The sequence below is a fragment of the Trachemys scripta genome, chromosome 3 (genome assembly GCF_013100865.1).
Source record: "Trachemys scripta elegans isolate TJP31775 chromosome 3, CAS_Tse_1.0, whole genome shotgun sequence".
In the NCBI taxonomy this organism is placed as follows: domain Eukaryota; kingdom Metazoa; phylum Chordata; order Testudines; family Emydidae; genus Trachemys; species Trachemys scripta.
In genome coordinates, this window is record NC_048300.1 from 148,375,937 (window position 1) to 148,395,020 (window position 19,084).

At 37.4% G+C, this 19,084-nt stretch overlaps 1 protein-coding gene across 1 annotated transcript in view; it reads right to left on the minus strand.

Moving 5' to 3' along the window:
- The window catches only part of RIMS1 (regulating synaptic membrane exocytosis 1), a gene marked incomplete in the record, with an annotated part of 487,692 nt that overhangs the window by 167,962 nt on the left and 300,646 nt on the right, over positions 1 to 19,084 (minus strand). Inside the window, 8 exon segments of the mRNA XM_034766209.1 lie at positions 4,230 to 4,355; positions 6,504 to 6,660; positions 10,722 to 10,793; positions 11,891 to 12,047; positions 12,179 to 12,350; positions 13,176 to 13,306; positions 15,181 to 15,293; positions 16,539 to 16,585. Coding sequence (XP_034622100.1) covers positions 4,230 to 4,355; positions 6,504 to 6,660; positions 10,722 to 10,793; positions 11,891 to 12,047; positions 12,179 to 12,350; positions 13,176 to 13,306; positions 15,181 to 15,293; positions 16,539 to 16,585 — 975 coding nt within the window.

Here is a 19,084-nt window from a genome sequence, read left to right on the forward strand (position 1 = left end):
CTTGCAATCCACATGTGAGATTTAAATTTGCATCTGGAACTACAGGCCTGATTTTGATGCAACAAAATATGTTAAAGGTGAACTGAATTGTTTTTCTTAAAAGGAAAGAACAATAAAACTATTTAATATCTCATATCATTAGTAGAATTTATGTGTAGACTTCCAAATTACAAATAAATACAATATAATTTAAAACAAAGTAACTGAAAATAAAATTCCTTTTATTTCTTGTACACACAAAGGATTCTGTGTTTCTCTTGAAGGAGTTGAGGACATTACAAAAGCCAAAGCACTGTAAGGATGCAGGACCATCACGGCTTAGTTATCAGAGGGTATGTCTACACTGCAACTAGACGCCTGCAGCTGGCCTGTGCCAGTTGACTTGGGTTCACTGGGCTCGGGCTAAGGGGTTGTTTAATTGTGGTGTAGACATTCGGGCTCAGGACGCAGTCCAAACTCTGGGACCCTTCCACTTTGCAGGGTCCTAGAGCCTGGGCCCCAGCATAAGCCTGAAGGTCTACACTGTAGTTAAAAAGCCCCTTAGCATGAGCCCCACAAGCCAGAGTTAGGGTCATGGGCCAGCTGCAGGTTTTTAACTGCAGTGTAGACAGACCCAGAGACAACATACAATGTTATAGGAGAAACAATGAGAAGTCCTTGTGGCACCTTAGAGACTAACAAATTTATTTGGGCATAAATTTTCATGGGCTATGAAGTAGGTTATAGCCCACAAAAGCTTATGCCCAAATAAATGTGTTAGTTTCTGAGGTGCCACAGGACTCCTCGTTGTTTTTGCTGATACAGATTAACACGGCTACCCCCCTGAAACCTGTTATAGGAGATGCACTAATGAAATCCAGAGGCAGAAATGGAAGTGAATTTGGATTGTAGGTCAAATCTTAAAGTTCTTGCTCAATATTTACTCTGTCTTCATTCAGTCAAAGTTTGCCTATCAAGGACCTCAAGATTTGGCCTATTGAAAATAGTGATATAAAACACACCCATGCATCGAATATAAAATAGCAAATACATATGGAATACAATTCTAATTATTTCCTCAAATTGAAAAATAAATCGTACTGGTAAGGTATTAATATTCTCATAATTAATGATATTTTTGACACATTTACAGAAAAATGTATTCCTCTAGAAAAGATTTTTTGAAAGAGATACTAGATTATGTATATGAACATGGAGATTACCACATCTTCTTTATAAACAAATTGATGGAATATAACACTGAGAGACCTATTTCACTGAGAATCAGATAATGATACCTGAATTCACAGCAGTCAGAATTATGACACCAGGCTAGATAGCTTTCCCCGGTAATTTTTTATTAAAAAAAAAAAAATAGCAGTGCAGACAAGCCCAGTTCTGTTGGAAATATATCACAACTTGTTGCTGAACAATCCTCCAGCTGGAATTTTATATGAGGTCATGATTCACCTTCCTAAATCTAAGGACTCTCTGTTATTGCTCCTTCATAATAATTTAAAAATAACATCTGAAATTCCTGAACAAAGATTATGAAGGTTATGACCAGGAATATCCAGTATTGATTTGGGTGCTACCATAATACAAATAAATAACTAGTAACAATTTGTAGGGGTATGATCAGATGCAGTTAATAATTGTAGATTATTTCAGGCATGGGGATAGTAGGAACTTCTATGGATCTATCCATTCCTTTCCAGTAGATGTTATATTAGACAGCTGGCAGCAGGTATGGATTTTGATGAGGACTTCTGTAAATGGGTGAACTTATTGCAAGAGCATATCAAATAAAGGTTCTTTAAATTCTTAATCTTCTTCCGTGGTAGTAACTGCAACAGGCTCCCCCTTAAGACGCCTGTATTACTCATTGATAAGTTTGTGGTTCTCATGGGACCCGCCACTAGAGATAAATAAACAAGCGTTGTATAGTGCTTTCTGAAATGACTGCAGTGCACCTTAAGCAGGGGGAGGCATTATCCAGCTTGCCAGGGAAAGGGGAATAGTGCTTTATGGGGGTGGAGGATGGGGAGGGAGAGGGGCTCAGAAACCGCTGCAAAAAGAGGAATGGGTCAGCGTGGTGATGCTGACTCATCCCCAGGTACCAGAAGGCCTGGGGAGTTGAATAGGGGCAAGCCTGGTAGGTGCAGCCCCTTTTCCCCAGACCAAGCTAAGCGGCACCCACCTTCCCTCCCCTCCCCTTGAGATGGCAAAATACCAGGTTTGGTCAGGACCTGCTGTGGGCATTGCACTAGCTGCTTCTTTCCAGGGGGGCTGGGAAGGAATTTTTCCCTCACCACCAGATTGGCCTAGGTTGAGTGGAGAGGTTTTTCTCCTTCCCCACAGTGGGTTCAGGGAAGGCTTTGTTATGGTGAGTAGGAAAGGGAGTTAGGCTATGATGTTGCAATGCGTTATGTACATGTGGGGCGGATGCCCAGGGCAGGTACTCCATAGGGAAGGGATACAGTGACCAGATAAATGGCTTTGTAAAGGATTTAAAAAGGAGGTATTGGTTAAAAGAGTGGGAGAGGGGAGGGAGCCAAACCCACTTCCTTATAGCACACTGTATCTCTCATTGGAGGGGGGGGAATGGTAAGGTCCCAGCAAGGGTTAGCTGGAGCACCTGGATGGAAAATGAAGGGGGGCTGGAGGAAGCCTCTGGACAGCTATTGAATGAACATGGAGTTACCTGTATAGGTTTATCTGCCAGGTAGTCTCAGACATCTAATAATGAAGTTGTGGCCTGATTAAAACCATATCAAGTGTCTCCTGTCCTCCTTTTAGAATAGCTGGACAACAGAATTTTATTTAGGGGTGGGAGTGAAACAAGACTGTTGCAGCTGCTGTCTCTGGGAGAAGAAACTCCTGGCAAAGGTACAGGGGGCCCTCAGGATAGCAACACCCACCCACCCCCCCATTTATCCATCAAAAGCTGGCTTCTCAAAGCAAGCAGAGGAGAATAGAAAACTCTCTTTCCTCAGTCAGAGTCCCACCCCAGCAGCACCCCTCCCTTGACTCTGCTCTGATGGCTTTTGCTTCAGACAGCATCAGAGCAGAACCCCAAAGCCCTTCCATCCAAGCAGGAAGGGACGAGATGGTCCAAGAACACAGTCAGGATTTTTGCTTTTGACTGTGGGATATTTTGCATATACTTTTATTGTCTAAATTTGCACCTAGGAATATGAGTCACCCTTGAATGTCCCCCACTCCCTTTCAACCTCTACTTATGAGGAAGAATACTAAGGGAAGTGTTCAATAAAAATATGTATATTGAGTACATAACTACTTTACAATAAAGAATAAAATGAAACATACATATAAAGTGGAAAACACTGCAGTGTTAGCATCTTAACTGTAAAATTGATTTTTTTATGATTAAAAAGCATTTCAATTCACCTCTAAGAAGAAAATCAGTGGTACAATCCAACTTATACAATTCTGTACATATTTCTTGCCTACTTTTATTGTATGCCATGGTAAAACAAGTCTCAAGAAATTAAAACTATCAACAACACGTATTAATGCCTAGATGTAAGTTATCTCATTTAAAATTTGAAAAGGCAAGATCATATACAAAACTGAATTAGGGATCACTCCAGAGGCCATTTGCTATTAAATTAATATGTTGCTTCAAAACCGGACAAAAGTTCCAGAAATATTTGCAGTTTTATTCCCTTCTCCCATTTCTTCACCCTACTACAGATGGCATTGTTATTAGTAGGCTTGAGGAATCATTTTAAAATAGTAACACCGGAACTGATTTTGTCACCCTTACTCACACTGATAGGACTATTGACAAAGTAAGGGTAGCAGAATATAGACCACTATGATTTAGCTATATGCCGTTTTCCCACAAAATAAGTAAGTGACCTACAAATATGAACAACCAGAGTCACCATTATGTTTCCAAGTACTGCACCAAAATTTGTTCCTATGATTTCTATGTATAAACAAGGCAAAATTCCTGGTTTATTCTTCCTCCCTCTTTTCATATTCTATGCTACAAAAATTATTTTCAGTATGAATATAGAACCTATTCCTTATCTGTTGCCTAATACTGATAAAAGCACTTTTTCTCCCCTAGTGTTGTAATCATGATTGTTCTTGTCAGTTATGACCATTCCTTTCCCCTTTCCCATTAACCCAAATGTGCATTCAAATAAGTACATTCAAACACTAGCCAAAAAGACAAAGACACTTCTATACACGTTCATAAGTTTAAGTTGAAAACATACCTTTCGTGATCTGACAAATACTGACTATCCATTTCTCTGGACCTGCGATCAACTGGACTTCGGGAGGCATCATGGTGTCTAGTTGGAGAACGTGATCTTCTCATTTGATGAATTTCATCTAAACTCCTAGAAGTGTTTATATAATACATATTTGTATGATGGTTTTCTTCTCCCCATAGTTAACACAGTTTAACAGGTTACAAGGTTACAAGTTGCCTGCTGGAAGATTTCTCCTTAATGTATGACTTTTCAAAAATATTAGCTCTTTGGGAAAAAAACCCTCATTTAGCATGGGTAACAGTATTTTTTACCTTTTTTAGAATTAAATTCTTTGTGAACACAGAACTCAGCAATGTTAATGGGGGACATGTTCCTGTATTTGGAGAATAGTTAGCAAGAATTCATTTTGAAGTTTATGGTTTTATAGTTTCATACCTAGGTTTCCAAAGGCAGAGTCCCGGGCTGTGGACCCTGGTCAGTGGAAAGTCCTTGCAGCAGAAAGAAGTGTCTGTGACTACCCTTCAGCAAGGGTTAGGGTGGGACATGGTAGACCACAGGTAGTCTGCACTATCCCTAAAGCGTGTGGCACTGCAAGGAAGGGGCTGTGACTGTACATCTTCCAGAAGTTTCTGACCTGCTACGGAGTCTGACCTAAAAGTTCTCTTCCTATGGTGAAATTCCTGAGGGAAAGCAGCAGTGGAAATACCACTGATCATTTGAAGGGCTGATTCCTGCCTCTTCCCCCTCATTAGGGGCAGTAACTGCAACTCTTATAGGAGGGACCAAGATGCACTGTGCCAGTGGGAGTGAATCAAGCCATATGTTTATACTGAGTTTCATTGTTTTGCTGACAGACTGAAAGTACCTGACTGTTTTTCCAAGAAGAACTCAAACTTCGTTTTCTAAAAGGGAAGTGAAAGGTTGTATGGCCTTTCAGCTAGGTGTGAGGAATAAAAAGAGGGGTCGGCCTCATAGCCTGTGCTGTGGAGGAACACATTTCTTAAGTGCAACTCAGTCTCCCACTGTAAGGCCAGGAAAGACTGGCTGGCACCTTTGCAGTTAGTTCACTTGGATGAGATGGAGAATCTAGTGCCACTCTGGATTAAGTAATTCTGGAGCCAGCATGTGATTGGCGCTGAAGAAAGTCTCTTATACTCATCTATGATCCAAGGGATGTTATCTGCAACACAAGCCTTGGCTACACTAGAACATGTATCCTTGTTACAGTAGCTGTCAGCATCAATACTACTATTGTATTTAAACAATCATATGAATAGGGCTCTATCATTTTTTTACCATCATGTCAAAATGCATGAGCCCTGTTTACATTAGTGGCTACTACCAAGTATAACTGCAGTATTGCTAGCTGTTGCTCTATTGCAGGTACCAAGATTTCTAGTGTAGACACCTCCAGAGGACAGAGGAGTGAAAACTGAGAATGAGTGGATGAGGCTACGGGTTTCAAGAGAGGTTCAGAGAAGCTCCCTCTCCTCTCCCTTCCTCTATACAGAGAAATGAAGGAGGTTAGTCAAGTTTTGAGTCTACCAACCCTGGCAATATCTACATCTGAAAATGTAAAGCACACAACACATTTTTATGAATGTAAAGCAGGAAAAAAACAAAAGAGATTCACTTATTCATTACATGTTGCCTACCAGAAGTTACACATACAGGAACTATATACTTAACTTTATAGCCAGTCTAAATGTTATCATTGTTCTCTGAAATATATCTTACGTTAAATATCATTTGGTATTTTATTGTTCTCTCTCTAACTAAACAAATCCCATAAAAAGAATCTTAGAATGTAATTTGTAGGAATTGGTAACTTCAGATTACTCTTACTTGCAAAATCAGTTCATTCATGGTTATTAATGGTATATTTTATTTATTATTTATAGCACACATAGTGGACTCACAAAAGGCATGGTCTCTACCTGAAAAAGCTTCCAATCTAAATTTTAGATATAACACAATGACCAAAATGATAAACAGTAGGGAGGATGTCAGGTAAGGAAAGATTAGGGTTACAGTATTGCAATTAACAAGGAAGTAACTTGATGGGTGCTTTAAATAGAGGATTAAGGATGTGATAGGCTTCAAACAATTTATATGCTTCAATATTAAACTAACACATGAAGAAAAAGTAATACACTGTGAAAAATAATGAAGAGTTCAATCAGATGAAAGTGACATAGAACCTCTGCTTGGTTACACAAATTTTGAATCACCAAAGTGTTTCAGTAACTAATGTTGCTAACTTGTGAACCCTACCTCTGTAATGGCACATTTGGTAAACGTGAACGGGTCCTGCCCTGATCATCACCACGGTGAGGAGATACAGATCGTGAACGATGATGTGTTGTTCTTTGCTGTTCTGGCACAGTTAACGTTGTAGATCTACTTTCTCTAGTATTAGATCTATAACCTACTGGTAAAAGTGCAACAAAATGATGTTAGACAGAAAGGATCTGGGTCTGCAAACATGCAGGTAATGGTTGGTCTTTCCAGGAAAGCACATCTAAATGATTACAAGATTTTCAAGTAGTCATTTAGCCTTTGTAAATCCTGAAATGTCATGCAGCCAGGATTAATTACTAGCATTACCTTTAAATGTAATGTGTGTATATGTATAGAGGCAGAGAAACTGAGAGGAGTTTGGGTGCATATTGGGATATCCCTGGGGAGGGGGGGCTTCAACAAGTCACCTGAATTGGGGGATATTACCTAAAATCTAATGCCTTAAGTATTACTGCTCACTGGAGGTCACTTCTTCAAGTGACATGGTAATTGTTCTACACTGTGAACCCCAACCCCATTCAGTGTTTGTTTTATGAAATCGAAGCAATTTAGGTTATTTTCATCTAAACTACTTGCCCACCATGAATGGGAGAAGCAGCTGGTAAGGAACAGAAAAGCATCCCTGAGGTAAAGAGATGTCCCTCGAGCCAGTTTCAGCTGAGTTCTAAGTAAACCGGACCAGAGTCACCCTTATTGCAACGAACATAAAAGTATTGACATTACATTAAACATAATAATTGGATACCACAGATACTGTTTAAGTAATTTTCCTGTGAATAATATGAGTGAACAGCAAATGGTTTGCTAAGTAAAATTTTTTAAAAATTGTTTAGAATTAAAAATCATTATCAGAATGTTTGTCCAATTTTAAAAATTGTTTTATCAACATTTCCAAACAAAAATACTTGAGCAGCAGCTTCTTGTTCATTTAACTATCAAGAGTAGTATTCAGCATATAATTTTTGTTCTTCTTCAATATTTACATTATGGAAGTACCAAAATCCCCCCAAAGGACTGTGGATACCCTGCTATGCAATATACAAACCAAAGGTTCACAGAGTTTGCAATTTCATGCAACAATTGAGCACATGGCATACCTGACTGAATGCTTAGATTTTGGAGAAATCATTAGCTATGGCAAGGAACAATCTGAACTCCTGCTTTAGCAACAGAGTGGAAAGAGAAATTCCTTTTGAACAACTGTGTTATATTTTTTAAAAGTCAACACAGGTTCTGTATTCACATGATTCTGAGATGTTTAATACTACAAAAATGTGTAACGTACAAAGATGGCAGCTCCCTTAAAACAACACTTTCCCCTATTCTGTAGTACTTTGGCATTGTTACTTCAACACCAAGAAACAATTAACAATGGTAAGAATAACTTTAGCATAGAGCTTCATAATTACCATAACAACAACATAGTTGATAATGTAACCACTGAGGTAGCAAAGGGACAAAGAGGCCTTGGAAGGAAAAAAATAAATTCAATTTTCTTACACATTATAGGCTAGATTATGCCACCCTTACTCATGCTGAGGAGACCTTAATCCCAGTCGAGTCCTACTGTAGTCAATGGCACTACTAAGGAAGCAAGATACTGCTTACTCAGTGTGAGTAAGGCTGGCAGTATCCAGTCTTAAAAAATTTGGCAATGGGATTTCCAGGAAGAGATGTTGAACAAGCAAGTGTACAGTCTAATCTGAATGAAGTGAAGTAGTTTGGGGTTTAGCGATAGTGTGAAATCCTGGCCTCATTAAAGATAATGAGAGTTTTTCCTCTGGATTCAGTGTAAATTATCAACATAGAGGCAGGAGCTGATGTGTGACTAGATGAGCTTGCTCAATGAAAGGGCAGAATCCTGAAAGACTTAAGGCAGAAAAGAAGGAGGAACTCCCAAGAGATAGAAAAATGAGACTGGAGAGATAGGAAGAGACCACGAAAGCAAGAATTTCTTCAAGGAGGGAGTGATCCATTATGTTAATGGCAGTCATTTAATGTCAGTTATCTATCTAGAAACTTTTAATGAACCTTATGGCCATCTGATATTGTATTTCTGCTAAATATATATTTGATTCCACACACATGATATACTGTTTCAAAGCCTGGAATAAATCATTTGTAAATCTTTTTTTTAAAAAAGAACAAGTTAGGATAAAGCAACAAAATATGGGACCTTAATTGTTTTTCCTCACTTGTAGATTGTCTAATAGCAAGTTTCAAATGTTAACTTTGGATGCCATTAGAACTGCACCAAATCAGAGAATCAAATATTAAAAGATGGAAAGAGAAAAAAGAAAAGTGTAGCAAAAAGACTCACATCAGGACCATACCTTACACACACACATTCTTTCGCTTTTGTTTAATTATCTTGTTATCACTTCACAGATGTCTCCAACCCAACAGCCATCTGATACTGCATGTGTGAAAGTTATGTTTAAAAATAATTTGGGGACTTAGCTTCTCAGGCAATCTGAGATTGACGCATAACAATGACGATGTTTTCCACCCGCAGCAGCAGAATTGAGTCTCACTTGCTGTTTAATTCTAACTTGTGTATCTTAATATAAGTTTAGCATTGCACCTTCCTTTATCAGACCATTTTTTTTTCATTTATAAAATTTGCCCTTTCTTAAGAGCTCTGGCTGCTTGCATAAATGTAGTAAAGCATGTAACTTCACATATATATCTACACAGAGATTTCTTCCAGACAGAAACTAGAAAGAAACCAACTCTACAGTTTCTCTCACCCATATCTGACAAATGTCAAAGGAATTAAACAAGTTATACACATTAAGTTTTGAAGGCCAGTTAACTTGGTCTCTGTCAGATCAGCTAGTAAAATGGGTTTGCATGAACTCCTAATGACTTTCAGTGGGACTTAGGCATCTAAGTGCTATTTGAGCCTTTGAAAATCTATTTCAATGAGTGCTGTTGTCATATACATTTTGAAAGACTGCTTTGTGGGATGGAAGATAGGTCATTGCAGATGGGGAATTGTTTCCCAGAATGAACTGGTAAGTGAAAAGCCCCATATAGTTTAAATAAGGAATAGTGCAGCCTTAGAGATGAGTAAGGGATTACACATGCCAATATCTGTACCCCCATCTGCAAAAGGAAAAAAAGTAATGTGAAAAAATGATGGAAATCATTTTATTTAAAATATTTTTCTATTTTATTTGATGAAAGAATGAAGAAAATCACTCCATTAAACATAATACTAGTGCTACGGATATTGGGACAAATTCTCTTCTTGATTACTCAGGCACAACCCTATTAAAGTACTATTGCTTTGCACTGATGTAAATGAGAGCAGAGTTTAGCCCATTCAGCAATGCAGTGATATTTCACACAAATGGCAAAAATGCAATGAATAACTGCTGTTTGTAGGTTATTTTAATCATAGATTAATAGGGAGAACTTTTCAAATACTACCACATTTTTAGTATGTTCAGTAACTTTCACAAGTAACTTTTACATAGAAAACCTGATTTAGCTTGGGTGGGTAAACAGCAACTCTTTACTAGTCTGTTATGAATGGGAGTTTTAATCTTGTGATTTGTGGCAACTGCCAATGAAATATACTTAAGGTATGGTATCTAAAATATGCCCCAATGTTTTAGTTTATTGAATATACAAAGGGTGCTACCCTAAAGTGGGATCAAGATATTCTCTCTCTATATTTATACATTTATGCACATTTACGGTAATGATAATTCATGAATACTTATGAAAAGTATAAAAGATATAGCCATGCCACATGCATTTTAATTTGCAACCATGCATTTTAAATATATTCCATGGAGGATTGCATTATATCTGGGTTTCAAGCAAGAAGCAAAATAAAAAAAATGCAATGGATATTGAAATTTTAATTAGTATTTTAATTGAATTCTTAGAATTAAAATTGTAGTTTCACTTATGCTTAGAGCATTGTGAAGTAACAAACAAACAGCTTTGAATCATCTAATGCAAAATCCAAACAGTCACATCTAAACAAAAATATTAATGAGTAAATAAAAGTACATTTTAATTTAATTTAGAAGGAAAGACACCACAGAGTAACTAGTCATACTGTTTTCTCCATAATACAATCTCCAAAACCAGCATCCTGCAGGAGTCTGGAAAATTAGAGGGGGAGGAGGGAAGGAACAGCAAAAAGAAGCAGGATCATGCTCTTCACCCACGCACCTGGAGGAACTACTCCAATACCATCATCAACATCATAATCTGAGATGTCACTATCACTGATTCGCTGAGATCCTGCACAACAGTAAGGCAAATAAATACCTGTATATCTGGTTGTATTGGAAAATGTAAAAATATGTTTAAATAAAAACTCTAGTTATTCCTGTGATTCAAACATAGGGTGATTTTATATTTAAACTATATGGAATGAGAATTAAACTGAATTTAGAGGGCATAGTCTGGGTATCTATATGCTTCTTTTTTTAATGCACCAGTTTCAACAGTATCTAGTTGGTACAGCTCCTACGAGTGCATCAGTTAATTACGAAGTTATGCACTGGCTGGAATTTATTAGTTTCCTTACTCTTGCTCTTCTTAATAGACTGGTAAAAGATTAGAAAAAATAACAGAGAAAATATCTTTAGAATTTGTTCCGTATTTCTTTCATATTTTTAAAATATAATTTAATTTCAGTAGAGTTGACGAGCTGCAGCTATTTCCATATAGCAGTTATTTCAACCCATACTATGTAAGCCTTGGGATGCTATGGCTCTGAGAAATGCCACTTTTTAAAAACCATTGTTTTCACATTTAAAGTCTCAACAAATTAATACCTGATCAGAGAAAGACAGGTTTTGACTATTGTACTATTTTGTGATTTTCATCTTCCCAAACACACACATACAAACACTTTCTGTGTAGCAAAAGTAAGTTTTATATCTGGACAAGAAGTGTGTTAGAGGTTGAAATGATCAATATACTAAAAGCTGTTCCCAAACTTTAGAGTCCTTGAAGCTTTTTTTTTTTTTTTTTTTTTTTTAAGACCCAACATTTAGTAATAATAAAAACATCCCAATTTCCTTGTTAAAATCATTTATTATGCTCAGTTCAGTGTTTAACAAAGACAGCTATGCAAAAACTAACATTTCAAACTATAGGTAATTTCAACAAATTTTGCCAACCTGGAAGTTGCAAACCACAGTGGAGTTGATTAGGAACTGTAATAGTTTTTCCATTTCCAATTGTATTTTTGGTTATGTTTTGGAAAGAATATCTTTATTTTTGAATATGGCTGCCAAAACTTCATCTAAACATTATTACAGCATAACTGATTGTCATAAATCATTCCCAAATTAAAACTGAAAAAGGACAGCGATAGCATTTGGACCTACTTTGTAATTTTTTGCTAGTGCTTTCTCCACCATGGACATGTCTCCGTGGCATGAAAGGTGATGGCTGAGGCAGAGGTAGTGAGGATTCATCATGTGTCTGCAGCTTATACCAATGTGGTTCATCATCTAAAAGTGCTGTCTCCAGCTCTATAAGGATCTGGGGGAAAATTTATCAAACTTAATCTTAGTTTAAAACTGCATAGCATTATTTTTTAAAATACAGAAATATTTTATATTTTAAGCATATAAGAAAGTCTAACTATTTTGTAATGCCATTGTATATATCACCTCTCCAAGAAATTCACTCTCTTCTTCTTGTACTCTTGGCTGGTCCCATACGGTTATTTCTAACATTCGTTCTCTAAAATCTCTACGATGTACATGTGAATAGAGAAAAGTTTGGTTCCATTTTGGTTCTAGGCTTTTCTTTACTGTTTTGGTCCTCCTTTTACTTTTATCACTGAAACATAAACAGTCTTGTAAATTATAATGCAAAAACAGGTCACATACTGCCATCTAGTAACCAAGACTATAATTGTTTTCATCCTTTCTGATTTAAACATCATGATTACTAGGCTTGGCAGCATTCAGTTTGTATTTTTTTATAATTATGATGGATATCATCAATGTTTATTTTAAAGCATTTTTCTGTATCTATTTACATTTTCACAGTTGTACAGAATTATGAATTTTAAGCATTTTTCCATTTTTAATTATTTAAATGTTCACAATTGTGGGAAATTATGGGAGGGATTAGACAATGGGGAATACAATAACTATTTAATGATAGGTGATGAGATTCAAAAAAGTTAAAGTTGTATAATTATTAAAACACAATTTGTCAACATCACATGTCAAAATACACAAGGTAAATATCCTTACATCAAACTCTAATAAGTCCTCAAGCAACATTTTTCTTACTTTGCCTATCTGTACATTTCTATTATTATTGATGGGAATATTTTTTCATCAGTTTGTAAGTGTACGGTGAAATAGATGTTTACTTATATTTTACTGATAACAAGCCTAATGATCTCTTATGTCTAAAAGGGATCAGTATCTGTGCAGTATCTGTGCAGTATTCCAGGTTCAGCCATATTTCCACGGAGCAGATTACTTACAATTTGATATTATCTGATTATAGATGCATGCTAGTTTTATACTTTTTAATGTTCATCTAAACTACAATAAATGATTAAAGGAAAATATCAAAGAAACATGCATTTAAAGTATAATTAACATATTTAAAAAGTTCAGTTGATACATTTTTCACTTGGAATATTACCTTCTATCTGGAAGAAAATACATTTTTACATAAGGATTCCTGGGACGCCCATCTCCTCTAGGTGGCAGATCTGTTGCTTGTAGAACATTTACTATTAACTGATGCCCCACTTTGTCATACCACAGTTTCACCTACAAGATCCAAGTTACCAGAAATTATTCATGAAAATGAAAGTGAAAGTATACAAAATAATTTTTGCTGCCTATCATTAGCCAAAACATAAAATGTTTTTCAGAAGGGCTGACCACTTTTTATACAGTTTTCTACAAGATTTTTTTTCTTCTGTTTTGTGTGAGATTTTAGTTTGGACGTTTTGGGTTTCTTCTGGCAGAAATCACACCATCTCAACCACATGAACTAAACAAATGGCTCTCAGCCAATTTGGAAGAACCCATGACAATTACTTCTTCAAGCCTTTTTTTGAATATGCAAAGGCTTTGCACATAGATATTGGATCATGAAATCTCTGGCAATATCACTCTTCAAAAAATCTGACTATTAAATAAAAGTTCCATAGATCTTCATTACATTCTTCAAGTATAACTAACATTTTTAGGTTTCTAACTCACTGAAGCAAAACCTTACAGCACTGAAGGGGGAGTGGGGACACTAGCCATTGTTACCTTTGCTGTCTCAGCTCTGTTTTGCTAAGAGAGAAGTCTTACAGCAGGATGGATGACTATACAGAGAGGCTTACAATATTGCTTCTTTGGGGCCTGACCCTGCAGTCAAACATATATGCCATTGATTTCTGCAGATGGCTGTGTTTACCTGTGAGTCTTCCTGTATATGTGTGTGCTGGCAAGTGGGTAATGAAGTCTTGCAGTGACATGTGATCATGTCACCTGAACTAGAATCCATCTTTAACCTGGTGCTTTTCCAGTGGGGGGGGTGTGGAAACCCAGAGGGACAAAGGGTTCCCGCCTTATGCAAAAGATATATAAAGGGGTGGAAGAGAACAGAGGGGGGAGGAGCCATCATGAAGAATCCCCTAGCTACCACCTGAGCTGGAACAAGAGCTGTATCAGGGGAAAGAATTGTGCCCAGGCCTGGAAGGTGTCCAGTCTGAGAAAAAACTTACTGAAGCATCTCTGAGGGTGAGATTATCTGTATTCAGTTTGATTAGACATAGATTTGCGCATTTTATTTTATTTGGTGACTTACTTTGTTCTGTCTAATATAATATATGGAGATATACCTATCTCATAGAACTGGAAGGGACCCTGAAAGGTCATTGAGTCCAGCCACCTGCCTTCACTAGCAAGACCAAGTACTGATTTTGCCCCAGATCCTTAAGTAGCCCCCTCAAGGATTGAACTCACAACCCTGGGTTTAGTAGGCCAATGCTCAAACCACAGACCTATTCCTCCCCCCTACTACTTGAAACCACTTAAATCCTACTTTCTGTATTTAATAAAATCACTTTTTTCCTTATTAATTAACTCAGAGTATGTATTAATAATTGGGGGAGCAAACAACTGTGCATATCTCTCTGTCAGTGTTATAGACGGCGAAAAATTTATGAGTTGGAAACAGATTTATTTAGGTTTAAACCCCATTGGGAGTTGAGCATCTGAGTGCTAAAGACAAGCACACTTCTGTGAGCTGTTTTCAGGTAAACCTGCAGCTTTGGGGCAAGTAATTCAGACCCTGGGTCTGTGTTGGAGCAGACAGGAGTGTCTGGCTCAGCAAGACAGGGTGCTGGAGTCCTGAGCTGGAAGGGAAAACAGGAGCAGGGGTAGTCTTGGTACATTAGGTGGCAGATCCCAAGGGGGTTTCTGTGATCCAACCCATCACAAACAGAATAGACCTTCCAAGAATATAACTCTTCAAATGTCCTACACAGATGTGAAACAGAACGAGTGGCAGAAAACGGATTATTTGCTTTATAATAGATTACCCATGTTATGTAATATAACCAGATATTTCTCAATAGTCACAAAAACAAACAAAATATACTATAACAGATAAATGGTATTCCCTCTGGGTACTCATATACACTTACAGAAAGCTGCCCTGGTAGGACTTGTGGTGCATCTTTTAGAGCTCCAGGACTAGTTGGAGAAATAACAGAAATAGAAGGCCTTTCCATCTTCTGAGATTCAAAAGAACTTGAACCTAAATGAATGAGAGAAAGAAAATCTCAGACCTAGAACTGATTTGAAGCCAATTTTATTAGATCTGTGCATTACTTTAGTTTTCTAATTATTCAGGGCTTGTTTATATGCAGAGTTTCACCAGTTTATTTGAAAGTATGATTTTAATCTTATTTTAGTTAAACTGGTGCAAAAAGCTGTGTGGACACTCCTATTTCAGTTTGAATCAGGCAAATTTTTGTTTAGCTCAAGTAAATTAGGAACAGGTATAAGCTAAACAAAAATAAGAGTATCCATATGGGTTTGCACCAGTTTAACTAAGCAAGTGCAAGCTTATGTGTAGACAAGGTCTCACTTCTACCTACATTTTGGAATCTCTTATGTGAGATAATCTATCAGGTGCCCCTCACTTCCAGTGGAAGGAGCTTTCTTCCAGCTGTGCCTTATTAAAGACTTCTACTCTCCTGCAAAAACTTATTCACTGGCTGCAGCAGAGAAGTGCCCGTAAGTAGGGTTCTCAAGCCCCCTCCTTGGCATTTCCACAGGTCTTCTGCTAAGATTAACATCATCAGCTCCCTGGCGCTTCACTATTCCACACCACCAGGCTCAGCATAAATGCCAGGGCAATACAAAGAGAGCTCTCCCAGCGCTGTAAAAAAAACCACCCCTGTGTGGGGAGTGGCTACTAGTGCTGGGAGCGTGGCTACCAGCGCTGATGCACTGTCTACACTGCCACTTTACAGCACTGAAACTTGCATCACTCAGGCGGGTGTTTTTTCACATCCCTGAGCGAGTAAGTTTCAGTGCTGTAAAGTGGCAGTGTGGACAAGGCCTAAGACCCTCACAGAGGAGCAAATTCTGGATCAGATAGGGAGATGTGTGGTCTAGGGATCTGAACAGGGGAAGGTTAATCAGGGATGGGAAATTATGACTCCCTCTGAAGCCTCTGGCAACTTCCTTACTTAACTCCTCTGCCTCATCTTTCTCACAGGTAAAATGAGGATAATAATAGTTACCTTTCTTATAGCACTGACCTAGAAAGATTAGACAGTCTGGGAGCATGAAAATTGTTGTATCCACATGGTATTAACACCACCTGGCCCTTTCATTGTTACTATGGAAGAAAGCATTAAAATCCAGCCCAGATTTGAACTATAAATTGAATATTGATTCTAGTTTTACACAATGATACAGGAAACTGACTGGGTTTTTAATGTAAAAATATTTTTGCAATATGTGTGCAGATAAAAACAAAGCATATACTTACTAGACTCTAGTGGAGGATGGGAACTCTCAGGAATCCTTGGAATGTCACTAAAAGAGAAATATACAAAAAAAAAAAAATAAGAAACAACTGAACTGCTGCTCCACAGTCCAGGACACACAAAATTAACTACAAAATTTCTGGCACACCTTTTTCAGACATCTGTTAGTTTTTGTTTTAATGGGTTTGTCAATATGTGGTAAGGAAGGGGAATTATTTCAGGACAGCTTGCCACTGTTAACTAATGTGCATGAAAGCTTTAATCCCAAAGACGACTTTTTTCAAACGATGAATAAAAACAAACCATGGTCACTATAATGCTAATATTGTAGTTGGAGGTTCCACAATATTTTTACAACCAAAACAGCAAAAGTGTTTTGGAAATGAGAAGTACTATGGCTACTGAAGCTCACTTCTTTTCTCGTCAAATCAAAACAACATAGATTGTAAAACTCACTAGTAATTTTTATACACACGTCTCAAGGAGTTCGCTGAATGAAACCGATGAAAATGTCTTATGACAATAAAGAGAAAAAGCAGATAACATGGGCAATGTTAAACAAAGAAAAGGATAATAATGTATTACTTTAGAGACTATAAATATTAGCATGCAACATATTGCAACTGAATATACACAGACATACAGCACATCTACAGACCCACATAGAGAAACAGAGTGGATCAAATTTGGATCTCAGTTACATGAATGTAAATTGCCTAGGGAGGTTGTGGAATCTCCGTCTCTGGAGATATTTAAGAGTAGGTTAGATAAATGTCTATCAGGGATGGTCTAGACAGTATTTGGTCCTGCCATGCGGGCAGGGGACTGGACTCGATGACCTCTCGAGGTCCCTTCCAGTCCTATAATCTATGAATCTATGAAATCCAGAGCAACCCCACCGACATCAGCGTTACAATGACTGTCAGAGTCTGGCTGTTATTAATATTTGGCCCTGTAGTACTATTTCCAACAATTTCCAAAATATATTCCAGGAGTAAGAAAGGAAATAAATTTTTTCAATGAGTCACTTTAAAAAAAAAAAAAAGATTAACCACCCATAATATAATCCAAACTACAAACTGCAATACAATTTACAGCTAAAATTTACAAAAAAGTGAAGTCTAAATTTAAGGCACTATCTCCTTATTTAGAGTCTTCAGGTGAAGTGCTGAAGCTGATGAGAGTTGCCAGATATGCAGCACTTTTGAAAATCAGGTAACTTGCTCTGGAATTTTTGTAGGAGCTTAAAGGAGTTGATAAACAAGTCTCACTGAATTTCAATAGGCGTTGGCCATCTAACTCCCTTAGGTTCCTTTGAAAATTCTAGCCCGAGTACCTAATAATTGATTCAGGAGCCTAACTTTAGGGTCTTATTTTTTTAAAATCTTGGTCTATATGACAGACAAAAAACAAGCCCAAACTCCAAAGCTATCAGTGAGTATCTCAGTTCAGCTTAAATCTTATGTTATAGTATATGGAAATGTTTTCCTGTGGCTTGGCTTTGCAGTTCAAGAACGATGTGGTCACCTCAAAACTGATGGAAATAAAGTCATGGAAACAGCATTTTCCATTCTTTAATGTATTCCTGTTTTGCTAAACTACACACACATACGCGTCATTGAGGTGTTGTTAGACATTCTATAGTCAAGGCTGAGTCGATGTCTTCCATTTAAAGAAGTATTTAATTTTTTTTATTTAACCTGGAACTTAGCATATTTAACTACAAAACCTGCAGCATTTACTCAACAGATCCAAAGTGATTTTTATACAGGTAATATATTAACTTAATGTTTCTTTCCCATTCCAAACATTTAAAAATATTCCCAATTGAAATGTAGCTTTGTTTGTATTACAATAACACCTAGACACTTAAATAAGGACCCCATTGTACTAGGCTGAAAACATGGTCCGGTATGAAAACATGGTCCTTGCCCTGTATCTAAAATGACAAGTTATATTGGAGAGGGTAAGGAGCAAGTTATATTATCAAATATGCACATTTCCCTTTTTTTCCTTTACGGTCAAGTGATAACCATCACAAATTGGCTGATCTCTAATAGGCTTCTGAGCAAAGGTGAGACTCAAGGGAAGATTTAAAGGAGGGAAAAGTGCAATGTACAAATATGTTTGTGTCGGATATTACAAAAATGGGCGGTGAAGGCTGGAATCACCTGGAGCAGTAGAGGCAGGAGGACTTGGCAGGAGACACAAGCACTTACAAGTATTTTAGATAGATAGATAGATAGACTTCACTGATTCTTACAGCCTGATTCTTATTTACATTAAAGCCACTTTGCACTGTCAGAGTAGTTCAATGTCAGAGTGGTTGCACTATCTAAGTATAAAATGAGAATGAGAATCAGGCCCTTACGATTTACAAGAAGAAAATTGAATAAGACAGTGAAGGCGAGGGGAAGACACAAGCCAAGGGTTAAAGAGCAGGGAGGAAGACTTAAAGGGGCTTATAGCAGATAACAGAGAACTGGTCTTTGGAGCCAGGCTATGGAAACCGGGGAGTGGGAGAATTAATCATACCTTCTTTGTTTAA